This window comes from Camelus ferus, chromosome 13 (assembly GCF_009834535.1).
Source record: "Camelus ferus isolate YT-003-E chromosome 13, BCGSAC_Cfer_1.0, whole genome shotgun sequence".
Taxonomy (NCBI): Eukaryota; Metazoa; Chordata; class Mammalia; order Artiodactyla; family Camelidae; genus Camelus; species Camelus ferus.
In genome coordinates this window covers 21,849,507-21,866,718 of record NC_045708.1, presented here as the reverse complement: position 1 = coordinate 21,866,718, position 17,212 = coordinate 21,849,507, and the positions used below count along the sequence as shown (strand labels likewise).

Below are 17,212 nucleotides of genomic sequence, written 5' to 3'. Positions count from 1 at the left end.
GTGTCTGCTTTTGCTTATTGGCTTCCTTAGGTATTTCAAAGACTTTGACTTTACCTTCTTCTTTGTCATGAGAGTAATAACTGGGTAAATACTCAACTTCTTATGTTGTCTCTACCTAGAAATTGTACTGTATTCCCATCCCTCCTTGCCTCCTTTGCAGTTACTATGGGTGAAATGTCCTTGCTTTTGTCTAAAGGTGGTCCCTTAAATGAAAGGATTTCAACTCTTTTTTCCTATCTCTACCTTGTGCCATCAATTTTCCCAGATCCTATGTTTTCAACCTCCTCTTCTGCTTTCTTCTCATTAGCATTTCATCATGTTCAGATTTCCTCTTGGTGGGGAAAGGGGTCTTCTATTCCACATTTTCTTGTTACTGTCCTGTCAGTCTTCCCCTTTACAGCCAAACTTCTTGAAAGACAGTGATGGTGGTTTTAATAATAATAGTGTTACCATCACCATCATCTAACACTTAATTTTGTGTCAGGCATTGTTCTTAGAACTTTACATTATTAATTCATTTAAACTTCACAACAACCCTATGAAATAAGTACTATTAATGCCATTTTACTGATGAAGAAACTGAGCTAAGAGAGGCACAACAACTTAACCCAATGTTACACAGCTAATAAGTGATGAAACCTCAGTTCCAAACCCAGAGTTTGGTTCCAGAGTCATACTCTTAATACCTGTGAGAAATCCCCTGAAGATTTTCTCTACTTACTGCCTTTAATTCCTCACCTTCCTTTCATTCCTCAATTCCATCTCATGATCACTCCTCAGCAGTCTGGCTTCATGCCTCCATTGTTTTATTCTCTTCAAGGTCATCAGTGATCTCTCTGTTACTAAGTCCAGTAGATCCTTTTAGTTTTTTTGTTTGTTTGTTAAACTGGCTATGACAATGTACTGTCCTACCCCTTCCATCAGGCATATCCTTCCTCAGATACCTCTGCAAGCTATTCTGTGTATTCTTTAAATGTCGTTATTCCCCAGGGTTCTTTCCTTGGTGCTCTTCTTTTTTTTTTTAACATTTTTTTATTGAGTTATAGTCATTTTACGATGTGTCAAATTCCAGTGTAGAGCACAATTTTTCAGTTACACCTGAACATACATATTCATTGTCACATTTTTTTTTTCGCTGTGAACTGGTGCTCTTCTTACTTCATACCCTTCCATGGACAATTCTCATATAGTTCTGTGACTTTAATTGTCATCTCTGTTGCTGGTGATTCTGTGTTCTCAGCCTAGAGCTACATCTCCACATCCACATATACAACCAGCTACTCAGCATCCCCCACTTGGATGTCTTATAAGTACCTCAGAAATCACCATTTCCAAAATTCAGTTTCATATCCCTTTCTGCCCTATAACTATTTGGGAAATGTGCATTCAGAACATGAGGGCTTAATTAGATTTTTTTTTAATTGAAGTATAGTTGATTTAGAGTGTCTCAGATGTTAAAGTGATTGTTATATATTCTTTTTCAGATTCTTTTCTATTATAGGTTATTATAGGATATTGAATATAGTCCCCCGGGCTGTAGATTAGGTCCTTGTTGTTTGTCTATTTTATATATAGTAGTGTGTATCTGTTAATCCCAAATTCCCAATTTATCCCTCCTCCTAATTAGATCATCTTAATAGCTAATGCGTTATTTCCCTGAGTGAAGTTTGGGAGCCCACTATCATTAGAATCACTAGAAGGCTTCTAATATGTATGAAAGCGGATTAGTGTCACTAAGCTATGATAATTTCCATACTTTTAAGTTGTTGTTAGTATTAAATTTACATACAATGAAATTAATTTTTAATTTTAATTTCTATGAATTTTAATGCTTGTGTAGATTCATGTAGCTACCACAGACTGTACAGAACAATTTCCATCACCCCAATAAACTTCATAGTACTCCTCTGGGTCAAACCTTCTGCCCAACCTAATCCCTCCCAATCATTAATCTGTTCTTTGTCCTGTAGTTCCTGTTCTAGAACATCATATAAATGGAATCTTACGGTAGATAACTTTTTGAGACTGGCTTCTTAAATTTAAACTATGAGAATTTGATCCTCTCATCTCTACTGTGGGGATAGTAGCCTAATATTAATATTCTTGTGCTAGTAAAGTCTTCTTGCCACAAATTGTGTGGCTTATTTCGTGCTCTTTGTCTGTACTGTTTCAGGGCCTTCTATAAACAAATGTATCCAGTTGTTCCATAGTCCTGAAAGGACTGAGTCCCTTTTTTGTTTTGAAAGCTTTCCGTATCTTCTCAGACACACGCTGTATGCTGTACCTTCTCTTAGGTTAGATTATTTCTTCAGGTATCTAATCCCAGCCTTTGTCTGTAGATACATACTAATTTTGTTTTGAAATCTGAACTTATCTCAGATTTGAGGAATGTATAAATATAGTCCCATGAGTATGGCAGTTAATGAGTTTACATTCACAGCCTTGTAGTCTTTATCTTTCTAAACTAAAAAGTCTATCTGGTTCACAAACATTAGAATTTTTCTTTCAGTGCCTCATTTTCAAGGAATTTTTTTAACTAGAAGTGCACAGAGTATTCCCAAAAGTGGGACATTCTTATTGTGGTACTTGGTCAGGATCGTTGCATTCTCTTGTCAGCATTGGAAACTCTGTATGCTATTTACAGTATATCTTATTTTCCAAATTAAAAATCAAGGTAGGCTTTCCTGATTTGACTACTTATTTACCTTGAAAGTTTTGCAGAAATACAAAAATTGCACTCAAATGTATATTTAATAAAACAACTTTATCAGGAATAAAATTATTAAAATGAGATTAAAGTATTTATTATAATTTAAATTTTTTATTAATAAAAACGATCATTTGTTCATTGAAGAAAATTTAGAAAACGTAAGAATAGGGGGGAAAAAATCACTTGCAGTCTTAGCATCCAAATTTAGTCACTCTTGATATTTCAGTATATTTTCTCCCAGTCTTTTTCTGTGCCGTAGTGTTTTATATGTAAACATCTTAATGTTCACACTTTGGGTAAAATCTTACATGTTGCTCTTTTCACTTAGTAACATATATCTAGTCTTTTGTCTGGAACCCCCCACTGTACACATTGCTATGGCTAGTTTAGTCTTCAAAGCTCAGCTCAGACATCTCTTTAGAAACAATTTCTTAGATGAAACTAGGCCCTCAGTCTAGTTGCTCTCCAATATATCGCTCTTATTTTCTTCTTAGCAATGTAGTTAGGATTATTTTTCTGTTTCTTTTTTTCTCTAGTTTTATTGAGATATAATTGGTATAGAAAATTGTATTAGTTTTAGATTTACATCGTATGATTTGATATATGTATATATTGCAAAATGATTACCATAAGATGTCTAGTTAACATCCATCACCTCACATTGTTACTTTTTTTTTTTCTTGTGATAAGAACATTTAAGATCTATTCTCTTAGCAACTTTCAGATATTCAGTAAGTATTGTTAACAGTAGCCACCGGGCTATGCATAACATCCCAGAACTTAGGATCCTTTTTCTGATTCTGCCACTTAATTTGCTAGCTATGTGATCTTAAGAAAATTGTTTAACCTCTCTGAGTTTCCGTATCTTATCTCTAAATGGGAATAGTCAGTCTTCTTCATAAAATTCTTGCATGGATTCAGTGAGGTAAAAAATATAATATTCTTTGCAACGTAGCAGTTACATAGTAAATGTTCAGTATATGTCAGCTGCCATCATCATCATTTTTCTTTTATTATTAGAATAATCAATTATTTAGTAATCAACAATCATATACTGGACATTTAGGCTGTTCATATGTATCACTATCACAAGTTATGCTGTCCTGGACATATTTGTGTGTTAAACTCCATATTTAATTACTTTTTTAGAATAGATTTCTAGATGAAGATTAATGTGTTAACAAATACAAGGCTGTTTCATATTTTGGATACAGGTTCGCAGATAGTGTTTTGGTGATAGCAATTAATAAAGACAGTATTTGATACCAGGTTGCTATGGTTGTTTGACTTCATTTTGCTCCTGTATGACTAAGGGGTGTGCTGGAGAGATGTGAGACCATAGAATTTCTGTCTTCTCTTTATTTAACAACACCCTATTCTGACATGCTTAGGGGTGAGTAACTGCCCTTGGATCCAGAAAGACAGTTGTCCTTCGGCCCTCATAAATTTCTTTAAAAATGCAAAAGAGAGGCTCCTTTTCCATCAGAAACACACAGAGAATGTCAAACCTGAAAGGGACCTTAGACATCTCGTTATCCCTTTTATTTTACAGATGACTAAAGCAAAACACTAGGAGGTTAAGTGATTGGGCTAAGATCATGTAGTCACTCACTCAGTGATTGAGCCAGGACCAGAACTCTGTCTCCAGACGGCCAATAATCTTGCACTCTACCATTGCCTCTAGTCAATTAACAAACACCTTTTAAGCAGTCAGAGACTTACCAGTCTTGAGCACTTGCTTGACAAAATTCCTACACTGCCTTACTACTTCTACAGGAAGTGCTCCTGAAGAGCCTGGTTTTTGTTTGCTTCTCAGTCTCAGATAGCACTGCCTATTCTAAGAAGGGGGGAACAAAGAGGGAATGGAAACCTGTTTAAAATCTAAGGTGATACTTACCTGGCAGGGGAGATACCGTGATCACAAAGGTGATTTTCTCAGGGCGAGGCTTATCCATTGTACTACAGATGTGCTGATCCCTGCAATTTCCCTAAATGTGGGAAACTCGACTGCATAATTTGTGGTAGTGGGGGACTGCGTTCATGCTCTCCAATAAATAAATAAGTAAATAAATTTTAAAAATCAATCTAAGGTGAGGCAAATTCTGTGTATGTTTCTGAGCAAATATGTTTCTCTTGGGATTTTCTTCCTGGGCATAGGATTGGGGAATCAGAGGAAGATTAATAAAAGAAGAAAATGCTCTTCTGCTTGATGACTTGAAGGTCTGGCTGGCAGTTCTTTGACATTTGTTACAATTCTGAGCTCCAGTTAAAATGGGAGTTTAGTCGACTTTTTTTCTTTTTAATGTAGTGGGTAAAGGGATAGAATATATCCTCATTGATTCTTCTGCCTCAGCTCTCATCCTTTCCAATTATCTGGGCCAGAAGGACCTTTCTAGAATCTGAACAACGCATTCCACTACTCTGAACCCTTCTGTGGCTCCCCAGTGAGGGAGATTGAAAAAGTCCAAGCTAGGCATTCAAAACCTTTCATGAGCTGGCCTCTGCTTGCCTACTGCTCACGCAGTGTCTGTTGCCTCTCTTTGCCCATTCCCTACAACCCAGCAGTTTTTTCATGTCTCTCTGCTTTCATACATTCTCTTTGCCTGGGAATACCCTTCTACTTTGTCTGAATGAAAAAATACCTCTTTCTTCTTCATACCCCACTCAAGTGCTTTATTCTCTATGAAACCTCCCCTTACTCTCATCCTTGTATCACAGGAGCATTAAACCCTCTGCCATCTTTGCTGTTGCACCTTGTACAGACCTCTCATCACTTGTTTACTCCCTACTAGACTGAAAGCTCCTTGAGAGCAGGGTTGTCTTTTTTATCCCCAACAGTGCCTGCCACTAACAGATGCCCAGACATTCACTGAACAGCTGATTAGGACATCTGCAAAATGTCTTTGCTTAAATTAGTGCCCTGCTCACTCTTCCTTTGGCAAATCCCAGATGCATTTTGGCTCTGCAAAACAACGTGTGCTGGCCTCAAAGAGGAAAGTCTAGAAATAGCACCCAAATGCTGTGGGGGATGAGGAATTGCATTCTCTCCTAGAAAGCTAAAGATTTCAACAATGCCTTCTCTGAAGAGGAGGAACAATGGCTTGAACAAAAAAAAAGTCAGCCACTCAGGCCTTCCTGATTATTGAGGCAGCAAACATCCTGACACAAAAATGATTGTATATAAAGTGTGTTGGGTTCCACACATGAATGAGTTATTGATGGAAAAAGTGGAGTTGTGTGCCTTATGTATTGCTTTGACATAACAACACCGAACTCATTTCTAGATGAGGAAAATGCCTTGCTTAAAGGGACAGCAAATTTTTCTTTTTTTCATTTAGGAAAAGTACGTGGCAATATTAAATCAAATTCAGATGAAATTTTATATAATAACAATGACCTTAACAAAATTGCTATTCTTTTTCCATGTGACATTCCAGACCATTTTTATTGCCTTTAATACATTTTTTACATAGTTGCAGTCTATGTAAATATAAATACTGTTTTGTATTTTACTTATTTGCTTAATAATAGCTTATTTTATAAACATTTTTACATTTGATCATCAGAATATTTTTAGAAAGTTAGGTAGTTAATAATAGCTACCAATTGTTGAGGGCCTGCTGTGTACCAGGCACTTGCTAAGCATTCCATCAGTAATCCTCACAATAGCCATAAGAGGTAAATGTTATCCCCATCTTACAGACCAGAAACAGTCTAAGAGAGGGTTAGTGGCCCAATAACATATAACTTTTGAGTTGCAATGACTGGGGTCAGTTTGACCCTAAATCCTCACTCTTCCCACTCTGCTATTCGATCTCCAGCATGAGAGCTTGTAGTGTTGCAGTGTGTTTATCAGCCATAATTTAATAAACAGTTTCTTTTTCCTGTTTGACACTATGTCATTTTCAGCCGAACCATTTCTCTTACCTTTCCTACCCTGGCAACAGTGAATGTACAGTTTATTTTTCTTTTAATAAATAGCTTTTCTGTAGTGTGTATGTATGTATATATGCATATTATGACATTCAATGAAGTTTTAAGGCATGGTTTTGCATATTACCTTGCTGTATACATTTTACATGCAATCATGCCTTTTCAAATGATTTGTTTCTTTGTTTTCATATGGTTTTAATAGTTTATTTTTAGTTGCTAAGAATCATAGTTTAAGCATTTTAAATGCTTCTTAGTTTTTAAATTCCTAATATATTTTGTTATGGGTTGAAAATCATCTCTTTAGATTCTATTTCTTTTTGTTAAACTTTATCTTAGTATTTGACATTCATTATATTTTTCTAGTCTAACATAGTATCTTTGACACTTCTTTTAGAAAGACAAAAGAGTTTTTTCTTCTTTGATAGAAATCCTGTATTTTGTGGTAAAGTAATACTTGGCCCAGAGGCAGATTAAGAAGGGATTACCAATTTTCCCAGGCAGTTGACTCTTTAGTAATTCTATTTCTTTGCTGTTCACAATTTGATTTCTGGGAGCGCCTTCTTACTTTGTTTTGCAGGTCTGGGACCTGCGCCAAAACAAGCTGACGTACACAATGAGAGGCCACGCAGATTCAGTGACTGGCCTGAGTTTAAGTTCTGAAGGCTCTTATCTCTTATCCAATGCAATGGACAATACAGGTAACTTTGGAAAAGAAAGCTCTGTCAGTGCCCTGTGGACCCTAAAGAAAATGGTCACTAGGTGCTAGAGATGTGTGCTGGGATAAAAGAGTTAAGGATGGCTTGCAGGTATCCACCAGGGCAATTAGGAAAACAGGTTGTAATAGAAAAGCTTTAGAAGAGATGGTCAGGAAGCCAGGATTCTAGTCCTTGATCTTCCATCTAATCCCTGAGCAACTTTGCATATAGCATTTCTCCTCTCTGGGCATCAGTTTCTACACTGATAATGTAAGAAGAGTGGACTTTCCTTTAAGGCCCATTTCAGCTCTGGTATGCTATGCATGCAAGGCTATGGATCCAGGCAGGATCCAAAACACTCCTAGTGATTAGTTTGTTGAGAATGATGAGAGTCTGGAGATCCATCCAAGGCAGTTCTCAAGCATTTTGAAAGAGTAACTAACAAGCTCAGATGATCAATAAACCCATTGATATCTCAGTTGTGCTTTTTCTGCCAGTATGTCTTTCCTCCCCACTCCAAAGCATTGATGTGATAAGAGATCCTCATTATTCTGGATTTACACAAACACACTCTTGTCCTTTCTTTGCTTGTTTTTGAGTTGTTGGGTGTGAGAATGGGTTTACTATGGCAATAAAGAAAGATGGCTTGTTGGATTATATGCTTAATATTGGGAGAGATTGGAAATACCCCTCTGGTTCATAGACTCATCAGGAACCAAAAGGTTTTCACTGACATTTTGTAACAAAAACAGTGCCTCACACTCAGTGGGTGCTCAATTAATAATTGTTGAATGAATGAACAGGCTTATCTCCTGACTGTATTCTCAGCTCAATAGCAAACTTCCATGTATAGCTTCACCTTTTTATGCCTGTCTGACTTCAAAGATTTTTTTTCACATTCAAATAAAATGACATCACTCAAATTCCACTGTAGGTTTAGCTTTAGTTTACAATAGCTGTAGCCACTGCTTACTGTGAGTGTTTACATCCTATTTCAGTAGACTTGCTGTTGTCTAATTCTAGCATTGTTCATAGTAAGGAAAGATGAGATCCATAAATGGTTATTAAAGTAAAAATAAGAATTTCTTGTTATGGTTATATAATAAAATTACGAATTCTTTATTTTTGTTTATTGCCACCAATCTTTTAGAGCCCTTTCACATATATCATCTTATTTGTTTCTTAAAATATTCTTATTTTTTAAAAAAAGAACAATGATATTCTCATTTTACAAAGGAGACCAATACACAGGAATCTTGTTCTTTTCCTGATATCCCCCATATATATAATAGAATTGGGATCAAAGTTCACTTTTTCTAATTCTTGGTACAGTGTTTTTATATTTATATATATATATATATGTATACACACGCACACGCACACGTACACGTATATATATATTTGACCTTGTTCCCAACTAAACTGTAAGGTACCCCTATGAGCAAAATTAGAAAAGGTAGTCATAAGTTTGGTTTTTATAGATTATCACAGTAGTCAGTGGTATTTAGATTGTCATATTGAAACTTTGCCAGATGTGACTCTTGGGGTTGGCAGAAGAATCATTTACAAAATGTTTGTTGAAATCAGTATCACACCCAGCTGCTTCCTGTTGCAAATCTCCAGCAGTGTGTTTGACATTTTCACTTCCTACGCTCTCAGTTTTCCTCTGTGCCCTTAGTGCCTGTTAATGGAACTCGGCTGCATTTCATTCCCATTAGAAAAAGAGAAAAGCCTTATCAGGTAGCAGAATACTATGGTGGTCCTTCTTTACCCAGGAAATAACATCTGTCATTGACATGATACTGATTTCAGCTGGGTTCTCAGGAGGCCCCTGGCTGATAACTGTTTTGCTTTGTTTGAATTCACAGTGCGGGTCTGGGATGTCCGGCCGTTTGCTCCCAAAGAGAGGTGTGTGAAGATATTTCAAGGAAATGTACACAACTTTGAAAAGGTAAGTTCTGCATGGCAGAGGAATTTTACTGTCCATTTGATTCAAAGAAACATTTAAGATGGTACTAGGGTGCAACATTTATACATATCAAATCATTATGTTGTACATCTAAAACTAATACAATGTATATAGGTCAATTATATCTCAATTTTTTTAAAAAGGTGATGCTAAGGGTAAAGAGCCCTGAGAAAGGACTACGTTCCAGTACCACTGTTTTCCATCAAAACTGTTCTTGCCAGAAATAAAACTAACAGAAACATATGGAAGAAGGCACTCATATAGATAGATAGTGATGGGATTTCTGACTTCAATAAGACACTCTTTTTAATTCTTTGGGAACTTTGACCCTTATAGGGGAGTGTTGCATGTGGGACCCAGCCTCCCATGGCCGTTACCCAGATGGCATCCCTCCCCCTCCAGTAACCAGCTGTTCGAGCCCTGAGAGTACATCCCTTCCTTCACTGAGCACCACAGGCCAAGTTCTGAGAGAGAAATTTTTCTAAACTCTGAAATCCTTGGTCAGCTCTTACAAGTAGCTTTTCCTACATATAGTTTGTAAATATAGACTAATGTTTTTCTTTTGAGAACCCATTGAGATTCGGTTTCACTTTCTAAATCAAATTTTATTTTTTGATGGATTTGGCTTTATTTTTGTTTTACTTCCAGATAGAAAAAAATTAATGAGGAACAAGATAAATGCAGCAAAGGGAGCCTCCATTTGTAGGCAAAATTTTGTTACCAGGTCCACTCTTAATTTACTGTAAATTAAGCATTTTCTACAGTTGGTTTTTATATGGTTTGAAATACAGCAAAGCATGCTGTCTTGGGCTGTGGAATATAAGATAATTGCTGGCTATATTCTGGGGAGAATAATTAAAACTCTACTTAAGAAATTTAAAGTTTCTTAGTGATGCTATAGCCTAATAAAGATGGGTTTGGTACATTATGGTATTCATTGGATTCCTGCTTATTCATCACTATAGAATCTTCTGAGATGTTCTTGGTCACCTGATGGAAGCAAGATAGCAGCTGGCTCAGCCGACAGGTAAGGATTACTGGGTGTGAGGTAAAGAATGATGTAGCTATGCAGGTGTCTTCTCATGTTTAATACATTAAGTGCAAATACTGAGCTGAGCAGACAGAGTTATAGCTGTGCTCGGAGATGAAGCCATGTTCAGTCTGAAAGGTTTAAAGCTCGTGTAGACAAACACATCATTTCTACCCTCTTTGGATACATTTTAGACCTGAAGGGTAAAAAATTTCTTTGATTGATGGATTCCCTTTGCCATCAAAATAAAATTCAGACTCCTAATCTGGCTTCAGTTTCCCTTATTAGATTCTTTTGCCGTGCTTCAGTTCATTCAAATGCATATTGTATGTACTTCTCCCCCACCGTCAACACAATGCTTCCCTCACTTAGAACTTTCCCTATTCTTACATCCCTTGTGCCTCCAGTCTTCTCTCTCATATCCCCTCTTCTCCATTATCCAAACTCCTATATCTCTCTAGTAACCACCTTTATATCATATCTGTAAACTTCCCTGGCCCTCTATCCCTCACCTCTTGGGCATAACTAATTGCTCTTTGCTCTGTCCTGTAGTCACACCATATACACCTAACCTTTTTTAGCATTTATTACATCTTACAGTAAGACAAACACAGTGGGAAACACCTACTGAATTATTTGTTCCTAGATGCAGGAAGTGAGTCTTAGTCATCTCTGAACCTTGACCTATTCTAAGCAGTTAGTGAATACTACATGAATGAATCCCTAGCTCAAGGATGGCAGTCAGACTTTGCCCTGCATATCAGCTCAGCTATTGATAATAGCTGTCAGTGTTGAAGATGATTCAGAGCTGGGTCTGGGTTCAATGGGAAAAGTGTCATGATTGCTAGATGAGAGGTCTGGCAGCATGTGGGTTAGGTATTTTCCAACCCTGAGCTGAATTAAAAGACTGTGAAGCTTTAACTGTCAATGTAAACTGGCTGAGGAATTAAATTATAAATGAGGAACAGAAGGGAGAGAATTCTTTGGTCAGATGATCGTAGTATTGATATGTCTATGGTGACCTATAATTGGGAGAGAGTCAGAAGTTGAATAGGGATGTCCAGGTGCCCAGGCTGTTGGGGCACAAATGTGAAATGGTAAAGAATGATGCCCTCTGAAGGCAGACCCTAGGTTTAGTCCCATTGGGAGCTGTCTTACCCCTTTTTAGCTTAATCTCATCTTCCTCTGCCTTCAGAGATTTTTCTGCTGCCTGACTGAAACAGGCACCATCCTGTAGATGTGAAGCTTTTCCTAGGCTAGGTTGGGCTTTCAGCATGTTCCATAGTCTTCTATTTGGGGCTCTAGCACAACCATAAAGAAGCCTCACTTTGGTCTGTCCCACACTTTCTGACTTGTAAACAATGTTGAACATACTTGAATATTCTATAGTCCCCCCTTTTTTTTCTGGCACATTTAATGAAAAATACAAGTATTCTGGTATTTTCTAGGGGAGAAGGGACCCAGGTAAAACAGTGGCACATTGCTGATTTGAGTGCTGGTGGTTTGGAGAGCTGCCTTGAAGAGAGAATCAAAAGAATTTTCAGTTGCCAGGTTTCTAAAGACCTTAAAAAACAGGCCTAAGGTGTCTTACATTCTGACAGTAAGAACCATTCTAAGTATTTCTGCATGATTTTCATCAGAGATGTTGTATCTTTCCCATGTAATTAAGTTTTTTAACGACACCTGCCTAGCTTTTCTTCTGAGCAGTTTGCTTCTAACATTGGGCCTTTCTGACTTTCAGTGTCCTCTCTTCCGTCTTTCCCTTCCCATGTTCATTTAAACCTCACATGTGGAAGCATGGCACTGCTCCAGCGAAAGCCTGTGTGTCTACCTGTTGAGGGTTGCCACATTTCATAGGCCACCTCGCCAATTAGCCTCAAGTCAACAAGCAGCTCTGTTACATAAGGAACCTGGTCCCTGCCGAATGTTGCCATGCCAAAACAAGGAGAGGATAAGGATTCCCTCCAAATTTAGCATCTAACTGGCAGCCATGGAGAGGGAGCCCCTGAAGTAAACCCTTGGAGATCTGGAGTTCTGCTGGCTTTCATGTGCCTGAGAAATGTATCCTTCCTTCTCAGAGAACTGCTTTTCAGCTTGGCCTGGATTTGGCAAATTTCCCCTCCCTACATGTAAATGACCTACCTCCTCATGTTCAGACATGAAACCGTTCAATAGTTCCTATCAGTGACTACAAGAAGACTGGTCAGTCTCTCTGCTATGACTGATGTTTTTAGTTTTTAGCCTTTTGAGTTCTTGTGATTCTGTTTTGATAACAAATATTTTTATTCATCATAACAATAACTGTCATTAATTCTGCATGCCAGGCACTTTGCATATATTTCATTATTTTTCTCAACCAAGCTGTGAAATCAGTATTGTCTCCATCAGTACTCCGTATCACTAAGGAAAGAGAAGCTCAGAGAAGTTAAATAAATGTCTAAGGTTACTTAGCTATTAAATAGTTGCATTGAGACTTGAACCCAGGTCTTTATGACTCCAGAACTCATACACTTTTCCAATATGCCACGTCGCCTTAGCTGGATTAATGGGGACAGTTACTTGTGCATGGCAGGAAGGAAGACAGTAGGGAAAATAGGAGCATCAGAGCCAAGGAGTCTATAGACACATAGGGCTCCTTCTTCTCTTCCACCTTGCTTGGAACTTTTATTTAGTTCCTGTGGAGCCTAGCCCTTGTGAGCTAAACAGTGTAATTAAGAAGCTCTTATTTATTTGCATCTTAGACCAAAAGTGTGATATTGTTCAGAACTAGGCATTTTATAATCAAGTACTGATGAGTGTACCCTTTCAGGTGTTGACTGAACAAAACAAATATGTAAATAACCTGTTTGAAAACCACTAGCATTTAAAATTTACCAACAGATTATCTTTGTGTCGTCATATAAAGATAATATTTATTTATTTTACCTTCATGTTAAAATCGCCCAAGCAAGGCTAAGGGTCAAAGGAACTTCTTTGGGAGGTTGGGGGCGCTGCCAAGGGTCACGAGGTGTTTGAAGATGGTAAGTGAAAGGGGAATACTGAAATGTATTAAGAGTTCTCATTTTAGTTCTGCCACTGAGCTGCTAGTAACCTTGGAAAAGTCACTTCGTTTTCTTATCTGTAAGATGAGTTTAGACTGGCTGATTTCTGTTGGCCCATTCCCATGCTACAATTTAGTGTTCTTCCCATGAATTCATTGCAAAATTTGGATCAAGTGAGTATTTGGGTTGTGTTTATATAGCCAAAATTTCCTGTCCCTTTTGAGGGCTCTGATTTGAATACAATACTAAGAAGTTCGGGTGGATCTGCAACCTAGGCTCCCAACTTGCCTTGAGTTGGGTTACCTTTAAGACATTCCTGGATGCATATGAAGTTAACTACACATCCTAATTATAAAGGTGCTATTTAAAGAAGATTTCTGTGTGGGGTCTGGAGGAAAAACTGTTCATCTTACTTCTCCATGATCATTCCTATTTCAGAAGTTTTTGCTTGAAAATACCAGTAATGCTTATATTTTAAGCTATTTCTATTTCTCCACCCAGTTGCTCAAGGGCAGGATCCATGCCTTATTTAAAATCTGTATTCCTAGTTTCTAAAAGTCAGAACACAGTTCAGTAAATATGGAGTGAATAAATAAATGGTTGCTTCTGTTTCCCTTAAAAAGCTATGCTTCTGTGCTGCTCTCAGCTCTGGGAGGCCTTAGCCTTGTTCTTCATCATACCTTGCAGGTTTGTGTATGTGTGGGATACCACAAGCAGGAGGATTTTGTATAAACTACCGGGCCACGCTGGCTCCATCAATGAAGTGGCTTTCCACCCTGACGAACCCATCAGTAAGTCTGTCCTGACACAGGGGAAAGGGAAACTGTGGGAATCCCCCTAAAGGGACCCTGAGAATACAGAGGCAGAGTTTTATGTGAATTCCCATGCAAGCAGTCTTTACGGGGATCATTGACAGTCTCACCATTGTTCTAAGTAGTGAGAGTAAGAGCAATGATCATTTTCTTCTCAGCCTCAAAGGGAAGTTCGTTAGTCTGTTTCTAGTTCCTTTGAGTTTACTTGCTTCAGGTCTATGTTTCAATAATGTATTCAGATAAAAGAATGATGTTTCTTAATATTCAGTTATGAATTGCAACTTACACTTTATCGGCTAGCTAAACTAAATAATGGGCCTTGAATTTAAGGAGAAAATGTGCCTTCTTCCAGGGCTAAGTATAACAAGCAGAAGCACATTTATAAAATGACAACAGACGTTGATTCTTTTTTTCTAGAATTACTGAAAAGGTCTTTTCGTAAGGTTTGACTTACAAGGGACATCAGGGTTTAGACCCTGATAGTGTAATTCCCGTAGCACAGTCTGTCCTCGTGGTTTCGAGAGGACTTGGGTTGAAAAGCCAGGCTGTAGTTTTCTGTGAATGATGTTTAGGAGGAGGGGAATTTAAGCTAAATCCAATTGCTCTTTTATACCAAAATTGCCTCTTGATATAAGAGCCCTTGAGCACCAAGTCTCCTTTAGCCTTCTTTATTTCCAGTTATCTTCTCTGTTCTTTTCACCTCAGTTCTCTCAGCATCCAGTGACAAGAGACTATATATGGGAGAGATTCAGTGAGGAGACTCCACAAGGCTGCTTGACCCTGAGACCTCAGACAGCATAAGTGGCATGAAATGATGCCCAAGCCAGCATCCTCCCTTCAGATGAAGATCAATACTAGCAAGAAAGAAGGAAGAGGTGGCCATATTCCAGCAACACATGTATCCCATTTCACCAGGATGATTAAGGCAAGCTTACAGTGGTCTCTTAAAACCACCTGCCAGATTTCAGGGACTGTTTGGTTTTTTTCTTCTTTTTTTTTTAAATAAGTTTTCTTCAAAGAGACAGACATTGGTTGTAGTTTCCTGTTTCCTGATCCAGGCTGAAGACAGGGAATATGACTGAAATTTATTTCTTGGGGATTTTTTTTTTTAATTCAGTAACTTGTATGATATTTTCTTTCTGTGTTTCTCTGACTCATTTTGTATTAAAAGCCAAATAGATGTCTTTTTACAAGAGCCATGTGGATTGGATTTATTGCTGTCTTTTCCTTGAGGCTTCATCTCCGTAAATTTAAGCAGGGCGTGATGTGGCCGGGGGATACATACAATCCTTTAAACTCCTGAGAAGTTAGTGGGATATCTTGGGCTTTTTTCTCCTCTTCTGTGTTTTCTGGTTTACTCACTCCCATGAAAATGACAGAATAATTATCAGTAACAAATACTTGTCTTCTACTAGAAGCATAGCAGTCATGAGGTGATAAATAAGGTCTGAAGAACCTGGTTCTTACATATTTTTACATGGTCTTTAATGAACAGGGTCTGTGTTTACTGTGCCTTCTACCAAAAACACTTCTCTGAGCAGCAGTACCTGTTCTGGTTTGCTGAAGTGGGCAGATTTGGGGCAGTCTCAGCTGGTAACCAACAGCATTGTCTGGAATGCTGTATAAAACTCAACTCAAAAGGAGTATGAGAAAGTTATGGTGTAACTGGACCATGATATTGTCTAAGACTTTTTTGATGATTCTGTGTATTTGTCTGTCTTTCTCAAACTAACAGGCATTAAGAAATGCTATTAGTTGCCTTCTATCCTCAAGACAGGTTGCTATCTCCCTGGGTGACTGTGCCCAACACACAGATCGGCACTGATGAACTGGGGAGTGGAGTGTGTATTTTCTGAACCTCCTGTCTCAACTCAAAGGTCTTCACACGTCCAACCTGTTCTGAAAATGTTTGGTTATATATTTTTGGCTCACAAATTGAATCCTCTATCTTAAGTTATGGAAGAGAGGATAGTTTTAAGTGAGCACATGTCCAAGATTTAACTTGGACATTAATGGAGGAACTAGTGGGATGATAAAGCTGTCAAACCAGTTACTTTTAATACAGTGAATAAAGTTTAAATAAAGTACACTGGAAACAGCAATTTGTTGTTCCTGGGAGTTAAGGAAGTTTCACAGATTGTGTGATTATGCTTAGATTGGGTCTTACGGAATGAGTAGGACTTTGGGACTTTGCCAGGTGAACAAAAAACATGTGCATTCCAAGAAACGGCAGGCACAAGCTTGAAAGTTTGGTGTGTTTCATGAACCAAAAGAACTTCAGCATGGTTAGCAGCGGGGAGCAGCAGATAGTAAAGTTGCAAAATTAAGTAGGAGCCAAATCCTGGAGAGCATGTACTTTATGTAATGTATCCTGTAGGTTGAGGCTTCCTAAAGTGTATTCCACAGCATACCATTTTCCTGGTATGTTAGATATGTTGGGGCATAAAGATCTCATGCTCAAATAAGTTCAGGAAAGACTGGGTTAAATAAAGTGAAACCGGTTTCTTTATTGCAGGAATGCTTAGAACCTTAACTATACTAAGTATAGTGGGATCTTCGAAGGGAATGGTGATTCAGATTTTAGGCCTGAGCAATAATTATATATATATATATATATATATATATATATATATGGTTATGCCTTTAACCAAAAGAGATCTGGCCAAAGATGGTTTGCAAGCCACTTTTCACACCTCTAGCACAATCATAGGTTACTTCCTAATCCCTTGTAAACACCTGGTCTACATACCTCAGAATTAGTCCAGTCCCCTTCACCCACCCTCATCTTTTCTTGGCTAGGGGTAAAACAAGGCTTGAACCTTGACACTGCATTTTTAAAAGCTTACCAGTCCCTTGAGAAGTTGGCAATGATTGGGAAGAACCAACGTCCTGGAGAAGGGCTTTCCTCTAACCTCAGCCTTTTCACTCCTCCCAAGTGCCTTCTTCAAAGGAGGGTAGAAGCCATTAGCAGGAAATAGTGCCACTTAGAATTTGTAGGGAATAGAGGCCCTAGCCTGGGGAA

General features: G+C 38.0%; 1 protein-coding gene and 1 non-coding gene across 2 annotated transcripts in view; both read left to right on the top strand.

Annotated features, from left to right (window-relative positions):
- Positions 1 to 15,385, top strand: part of SNRNP40 (small nuclear ribonucleoprotein U5 subunit 40) — a 30,319-nt gene extending 14,934 nt beyond the window's left edge. Inside the window, exons 6-10 of the mRNA XM_006176170.3 lie at positions 7,221 to 7,341; positions 9,207 to 9,289; positions 10,273 to 10,334; positions 14,066 to 14,169; positions 14,896 to 15,385. Of these exons, the coding sequence (XP_006176232.1) occupies positions 7,221 to 7,341; positions 9,207 to 9,289; positions 10,273 to 10,334; positions 14,066 to 14,169; positions 14,896 to 14,945 (420 nt within the window). The 3' untranslated portion in view covers positions 14,946 to 15,385. The remainder of the gene's footprint in view (positions 1 to 7,220; positions 7,342 to 9,206; positions 9,290 to 10,272; positions 10,335 to 14,065; positions 14,170 to 14,895) is intronic.
- On the top strand, positions 4,600 to 4,761 carry LOC116668349. Its single transcript, XR_004325519.1, has one exon. It is a non-coding gene; the product is annotated as a U1 spliceosomal RNA (small nuclear RNA).
- Positions 15,386 to 17,212: the final 1,827 nt, after the last annotated feature.